The sequence below is a fragment of the Hyalella azteca genome, unplaced genomic scaffold (genome assembly GCF_000764305.2).
Source record: "Hyalella azteca isolate HAZT.00-mixed unplaced genomic scaffold, Hazt_2.0.2 contig15351, whole genome shotgun sequence".
In the NCBI taxonomy this organism is placed as follows: Eukaryota; Metazoa; Arthropoda; class Malacostraca; order Amphipoda; family Hyalellidae; genus Hyalella; species Hyalella azteca.
Window position 1 is genome coordinate 1 of NW_025945207.1, and position 8213 is coordinate 8213.

Below are 8213 nucleotides of genomic sequence, written 5' to 3' on the forward strand. Positions count from 1 at the left end.
AAGGTTCTGACAAATCCAGCAGTTTGAAGGTTGATGGCTGGGGTCCTATCCTTAATGATGAGGGCCTCAGCTATCATGAGTCGGTTGGCGTCGGGGCATCTCATGACGACGCTGGTGCATTCTTCCAGCACCGTACGAGTGATGGTCTCGTTGTGGGCTTCCATTAGGTGGTTCTTTGGTCCACCAGACTGAAGGTGGCACGTGAGACGTCGGCTTAATGTCGTAGTTGTGAGCCCGATGTAGTCCATATTGGGGAGAAGTCTACAACCTTCTCTATTGCAAGAAAATTTATAGACTACATTGGTCTCTTGGAAAACTCCCGGTTTTTTGCAGGGGTTATTGTTCATTACAAGATTCTGTATTTTCTTGTTTTTGTAATAAATCAGCAGTTTAATTTTATTATTAGTTACATTCACGATGTTGTTGTGAACGATAGAATGAAGGATCCGTTCATCTGCTTTATAACCGCTGGTCATTTGGTTCTCATAGTAGATGGTTGTGACATTTGCGTCAGTCTCTGGTTCATGGTTGCGTCTGTTTTGGTTCAATCGAAGCTTTGAAATTTCCTTGTCAATTGTTCTATTTGCAAATATTGACTAAGGTTCTTTTGCAATTTTTCAGCTCCGTATTCAAATCATTTTCAGAGGAGCAGGTTTTGAGTGTTCATTGGATGAGAGCACTTATTGCGCTTCTTTTGTAGCGCTCTGGGCATTCGCTGGCGGCGTTAAGGACTCTCCCGGCATCTGTGGGTTTCATCACTAATTTCATCACTCAATGCGCCTTTTAACTTGATAATGAATGATAGAAACATTCGAAACGTCGTTAACGAAATAAAAATGTCCATCGGTAACCTGATTTTCGATTTGCCAGTTCAAACTAAAAATATTGTTCGATATATTGAAAAAACTAATAAGAAAATTGCGAATATATATATATATATATATATGATATATGGACAGTGGACTTATTAGTTGTTAGTGTTACTTGTTCTTCTACCCATCTGAAATAATAGCCTGCAAAACTTTCCTTTTCATCCCTTTTTGAAAATTGCGAGTAAAAATAGGCTAGGCTTTTTTTCTCATTTTTAACAGGAGAAATCAGAGAAGGGCCACAGGAAGTCAGGAAGGTGTTGAATTAGCTGATTTCATGGGCATTTTTGTCTGACTTGTGCTTGTGGGTGGCTTGGCCTTGGCTGTGGCTCCTACTTTGAGGCAACTCAATCTTCAAGTTTTGTTCTTTTGCAAATTAATGTGCATTGTGGCTTGTGCTTATGCAACTTTATGCAACATTTTTTGACCTTTGTTGTGAGTCCATAGTGGAAAAAAATTTTTTTTTGTTGCCCATACTTAAGTTCATTTCTGAGTCCTTTGAGTACACTAGACTGTCACTAGTACAGTAGTAAGTACATAGTACAGTATCTTGGATACCAGCATTATCATACAACATTAATAAGTAATTGATTTAGATGTTGAGTAGATGTGGAAAAGTTCTGTCTGCTGCATTCTGCAATGATTTGAAATTGTAACTTGACTTTTCTTACTACCTACTTTTGCTAGGCTGAAAATTTACATGCAGTCTGAATTTCTTATGCATTAGAATTTAGAATGTGTATCATAAGTTATGCCCCTTTTGTCAAATTTGCCATTTTATATTGATTATTCATTACTTTCATCTCATTTTAGTGCATTTTCTCGTTTATGAAAAAATGTACTATTGTGCTCGCCATGTCCGTCCATCCATCTGTCCATCCATGACTTCACGTTTTTGTTGATGAGAAAATGCGCTCTCTATCACTCACTGCAGTGGGTACTGAGTTACATTTTTTATCATATAGGCCTAAAATCCTAGCCAAACCCCAAATATGATTATCATTTAATTTTTATATAACCTGTGCTATGGGTTTTGAATTTGACATACTACAATACTTTGGGTTCAACTTACGAAATAATCCAATTAAATATTGTCTCCTATTTAATTTTTAACAAAGTGCTATGTCGAGCTGCAGGATGCCAATTTTTGGGGAATATGTTGCTTTAGAGCAGGTATTTTTGTTTGCAAAACTGAAGCACAACATTCTAATGCAATTTAAAAAGCTTTGTAGTTATAAAGTGGTAATTGAACCCTACAAATTCCAATTCTGACCAGTGTTATATACATAGATTTTTTTCAAGGAGGAGACTTTGAGTGCAGTTAGTGCAAAATATATCCAAGTAGTAGGTATATACAATACATATATATACTCTAGTCACGTCTGGTGACTATCAACTCTTGTGTTATTGATGGTAGACAATTTTAACATTTCATTTGTATAGAATGGTTTTATCAAAAAATTTCAATCATTATCATTCAAAATTGGATCTCTCTGATGATTTCTGGAGAAATATTTTATCTGTCATAAAATTAGAGTGCAAATTGTTTGTGATTTGAAAAGCTCTGCAAAAAGTTTATAAGGTAAATAAAGGTAAAAAATAAAAATTTTCATACTATTGTAAATTTTTCACAAACAGAAACGATAAACGTTTATTAGTCTCCTAGAATGTCTTAGTAGTACCTTTTTTTTAATCATATTGCCTTCTAGAGCCAATGGGGATTTGCAAAACATCTATGCTCTGAATCTCTGAGCCAAAAATTTTTCTTTTGAACCATGAATTTAAACATTTTTTGAACAAAAATACACTTTTTAAGCCAAGCAATTCAGCACAATCTCCTTATCAAGAAGCCATTTCACAATTGTAATATCAGCCCCATAATATAGCTTTCTGTTTCTATAGCCCTATGAGAAACAATAGCTTTCTTAAGCTCAAGTCTAGTGATGCAAACATCATTTTTCTATCCATTTCAGGATCTGGTCCCAATTCTACTCTAAAGCCATTGGAGCGCGTAGCGCAATGGGCAGGAGCAGTCGGGTGATTGTGTCTGGCCTCAAAGGTGTGGGCAAGACAGCATTGCTCGAATGTGCAATTTTTGCCAACACTATTACTGATCGGGTATGCAAGTAAATTTACTTTTGTCAATTAAAGGTTTTTATAATCTCATTTGTACATTATTGTTTCCCTAAGAATCTGGTCCTATTTTTTGTACCTATTACAAGTTTTCAATACAAAAATAACATTTATCAATAACTACTTTATAGAAACAAACTACTTTCCTACCATATGGAAAGAATAAGTACTAAATGTTTGCGGAAAGTTTTTTTTACTCAGGTGTGTGAATATCGCCAATAATTTGAACTTATATTTTCTATATGTCTTTCCTACTCAATGCATTCTGTGAAATATTTCCTATTAAATGCACAGCTCTCATTTTTCATCCTAGACATGTCTTAGATTATATTTTCTCTTCAAAAAAATTGCCCCTTCACTGCTGAGACTCCATATATAATAGACTCCTGCGTTTGGTTTTTTTTTATCCGAGACGAGACAACAGGCTCTGTCCCGGTTCGCAATAAAAACCAGGACAATTTTCAGCCCTTCATAGGAATTCCGGGACGATACTGAGACGAGACGAGACATCCCTGCTAAAATAGGTACCTTAAAATTTCCCGGAATTTATAGCCATTTTAACGAGACCTTACGAGACGAATCAATTATTGATGTGGTGTAAACTTTGGCTTACCATCAAACATTTATACAGAGCTGGGCAGCGCTACTTTGAAATGCAGCTGCCGCTACCGCTACATTCTCGAAATGTAGCGGGCGCTACCGCTACCTCTATAATTGCTTGAATGTAGCGCCGCTACCGAAAATGTAGCGGCCGCTACATGTAGCGCGTTACTGCCCACCTCTGGTAACAACTAACATGTTGACACTAGTAACAGGCTGAGGTTGACAACATTACACCGAAATCTTTCGTACAGTTTTATTCTGTAATTTATATTACGTTTGTATCATGCTTGTTTTTAAATAATATTTATTACTATTAAGTAAAATCTAAAGGCTTTATCTATAAATGTAGCAGTAGCGCTGTAGCGACAAAACCTCGTATCGCTACTTAAATATGTAGCGGGCGCTACCGCTACATGAAGCTCGCTACTGCCCACCTCTGCATTTATATAATAACTTGAGACGTATCCTTTTACTATTCAGATTAGAGCTCGGCAATTGAAATGATTTTTGCTACGAATACATGTTGTGGTTTAATATGGTACTTGATCTTGACAGGCGAATAAAAATGGAAAAACACGTTTTTTTCAAAAATTGTGTTCTATGATGGTTTGGAGGAGGCTATACTAGCTGTAGCTGGTGACATCGGATGACTGTACAGACTTTGATTTGCCTCCAGCTCAATCACAGAATCAGATTCATCGATCTTGCCTTAAGCAATCTCCTTCAACAAAAAAGTTTGGAAAGAAATATCAACAACATTTGAAATACAACAAAATTTAAGTTGGAAAAAATATAATAGTTTCATCTTCAAAAAAGAACTCGAAATATCCATGTGTATCCTTTCTGAATAACGTTAAACAAGCCCAAGTGTTTGATAACAATTCAGGAAACCGCAATTGTGAAGATATCCTGGAGGCGTAGCACAAAATTTTACTAAAGGCAGAGATAATCCAATACTAGCTTTAGTATTATTAGGAATATCTTACCAGGACTCCACTCCACTGTCTACTAATTGGCCGACTAATCTAGACACTGCGTCCCTACTCCCTATGCGCTCCACGACGCCCGAACTTGTTCTGAACGCGTAATAAACTTGACTCATATTCGTACGGTTCCCATAAGCGCCATCGAAGCCTTAGTTAAGACTTAAGAGTAACATTTTTGACTCTATACTCAGCCATACTTGCATCGACAGGTTTGCGGTGTTTGTCGGACCACTAATTAACTGCCATGTCAGTTAGTCAGACAAATTTTGCTAAATCTGCAATTAACTCGATTTAACTGGTAACTGTCTATGGCCCTATTAGCAATAAAGGGCTAAATTGTCATTCTTCAACCCATGTTTTTGAAATGATTCGTATCATAATCGAAAAACTTGTTTTGTCTTAAATAATTAAGACAAATCTCGTCTCGTTATGTCTCATTTCAAATCTGTCTGTCTCGTCCCGGTTCATAATTTACCGGGACACAAGTTTTTAAGTCTGGGACAGAAGTCATGTCTCGGTTCATACGTTTATTCCAGGAGAAATTGTGCCCTCTGTCCCGTTATTTTTTTCCCGGAATTTTCTCGTCTCGTTTCGTCTGTCCCGGTTCATTTTGAGAAAATTATTTTGAGACGCAGGAGTCTAATACATAATTAGCATTATAATTTTTTCATAAAAAATTTTGTATATTGTTCATGAGAAAGCTTGTAACATCTAGCAGACAAGACACAAAAAAGCATGTCAAATGCTTAGAACATTGAATCATTTATCTCACTCAGTGTTTAATATGTGCAGGAGTATATTCCAACAATAGAAGATACATACGTCTGCTTGGTTGAGACTGACCGAGGCACTAAAGAGAAGTTAAGGTTTTATGACACAGCAGGGCTTGATGTTCGAGGCCCCAAAGCACTGCACTCGCACCATCATGGCATTGCTGACGCATACATGCTAGTGTATTCTACCCTCGACATGACGTCCTTACAGGCGATCATGGAGGTCAAAAAAGATATTGATAAGCACAAAGAAAAGAAAGATGTGAGTATATCTACGTACGTGAATACCTTCTTACTAATTTCTGATTCGTTTCATATTTCATTTTGTGCTCATGAATTTTATTTAATCTTACATCTTTTTATTCCTTTTTATTGTTTTACATAGTGGAAATGTATGCAACACACCTTACAAATTTTTAGTACTAACTTGTCAAAATACCTGTGAATTACACACTAATTTACAAATAAATTTTTGAATTGATTGTTATTGGGAAACTTCATATTGTTTTATTAATAAAAAATAATTAATTTTTGGTCTTCTAAATTCAAAATTTGTGGTGTCAGGCTAAATGTGGCTTTAACACCAAAGAAAAATGCCCTTTATTGTCACCTGCATTTTCTGGATGTATAATTAATTTTCAACTATTACAGTTCCCTTGACTTTGGGATTCTGTTAAAGTTTAACACCGCTTAATTGTTCACAAACCATTATTTGTATTTCTTTCTTGACGTACACAGGCAATTATTGTGATAGTCGGATGCCGCAGCGATGGACGAGTGTCTCCCGTACGTGAAGCAGCGCAACGATGGGCGGCAGCTGAGCGACTGCGGCACTGCGACGCATCAGTGCACAACCGCTCCAGCCTCTTAGAACCTCTTGCTGAACTAGCCTCAAGACTGGCACCCCAGCCCAGCAAGACATCCTTACCACAGTTCTACATGGTCGGCAGAAAGTCTAAAGAGTAGTTAAATTTGTGGTATTGATAATTACTCGAAAAGATGTAAAAGTGTCATTGAGACTAATTGGTATACATATGATTGACGCTCTGAAAAATCTGAGAGAATGTTCCTTGAGACATTTGACCCAATTTTAGTGGTTACAGTATCTCCAAAAATCGAATAAAAATATAGGCTCTCTATTTTATGTATAGATTATATGTGTAGTGTTATTGTTACGGCCTTAGCTCGAAGTTTTTAGCGCAGATACGGTAGTTTCTATTGTTTCACAATATTGTCTCTTGTCTCACAATATTGCCTTTTTCGTGGGAAAAAACTATCCCTTGCACGGACAAATCCCATTATCCCTTTCAACTAAATTTTCGAAAATGAAGTCTTAGTAGCATTTCTCAGTGCTATTGTCAGTAGGTAGCTAATTCATTACTGAATCCAGAGTCCGGCTTATAATTTTTAAACAGATCATGGTAATTGAGTTGCCCGAAGAAACTGCCATTTTTTAATAGTGTAAAGCTCGTAGTTGAACATTTCGTTTCCTCTACATTTGTCTCTCTTGGATTATTATTACTGTTGTTATTTATTATTAATTTGGCAATCCAAGTATGTGATTTAACTTTATAGAAATATCGCGGTTCTCATTTTTACATACTAATTAATTTGTAAGAAGTACTCGGTAATTTTAAGCGAAGGCGTTTATAAAGCAATTTAACCGGTATTCACATTTTTTTTATAGGCGTTTGATTTACCGATAGTTATTTACTATGAACACTTTTCAATATTTTTGTCAGTCTGGAAAATCGGTTCCCTCGTATATTTTGTGTTCGAAGATATTTTTTATTAATAAGTGTATTATTCATAATTCGGCGAATTTCAAATGAAATCTTTTGTATAAAGTATTATTATGCTCGTTAAATGAGAAAAAGTTCAATTCTCATCTCTTTGCTTAGATTATTTTTGTGCATGTGGATGCCAAGCTCTAACGGCACTCGTGAGCCACTGCCATGTTGACCAAAAATTGTGCTGCTCTGTGGCAGCTATACTTTCAACAATAGATCTGACTATATATTTATAAATAAATAAAGTTCAAATATTAAGTATATTAAACTTTTTTAGCGTGTTGAGGTTTGTTTGTCCCCTATACGCTTGTGTAATACTTTGAATTCTGCCTTTCAATTCTCATATTCTCAAACTAAGGTTGAGGATATTTTAATATGGATGAAGTTTGTAAGGTAATGACGAATTATCTAATCCACTACCGCCGTATGTCACTCTCCGGGAACATAACTTTGGAATTGGGGTGCGTGGTGACCTCCGGTCACGACCATTAAATCGGTCATACACGCTGCATAAAAGCTCATTTCCTATCGTCAAAAAATTGAAAGTTCACACTCCTATGTTAACAAATGAAACGTATTCACAGCAATCCTAAGAAAAAAAAGCTTAATTTCGCTGTGCAACATCCTAAAGAAACAACTTGCTAAACAATTCGGCACGGTCACATTTGTCTTCCCACCCTCCCTTCTCTCAGCCCTATATACCTCAAGATCCCACTCTCTTCATACTCCTCTCCCTAATCCTCCACAAGTTTTCCAAATATCTCTTCACACTCTCAAACATAGCCGCAGTTGCTCCCTCAGACAGACCCATAATTATTGTCATCCACTCTTCGCTTGTTCTCTCATACACCACTTTGTTAATCTCACCTCTCTCAGAATCACCATCATAGACTGACGCTCTCATACGCCACACATTCCATCAACAGGTGCACAGTTTCCTTCTTATCCCATCACTCATAAAACATCTACCTTCCCTCCTCTCATTCCACTTGTATGTTCGTCCATTCACACCTAGCGCCCCTGTCCTAACACAAAACAGAAGGTCCCCACCTCTACTAC

General features: G+C 36.6%; 1 protein-coding gene across 1 annotated transcript; it reads left to right on the forward strand.

Annotated features, from left to right (window-relative positions):
* The first annotated feature begins 2371 nt into the window (after window positions 1-2371).
* LOC108667129 (NF-kappa-B inhibitor-interacting Ras-like protein 2) lies at window positions 2372-7426 on the forward strand. The gene is made up of 4 exons (XM_018154115.2): window positions 2372-2451; window positions 2843-2987; window positions 5384-5626; window positions 6103-7426. The coding sequence occupies exons 2-4, from the start codon at window positions 2889-2891 to the stop codon at window positions 6328-6330; spliced, it is 570 nt and encodes a 189-aa protein (XP_018009604.1). The 5' UTR covers window positions 2372-2451; window positions 2843-2888; the 3' UTR covers window positions 6331-7426.
* Window positions 7427-8213: the final 787 nt, after the last annotated feature.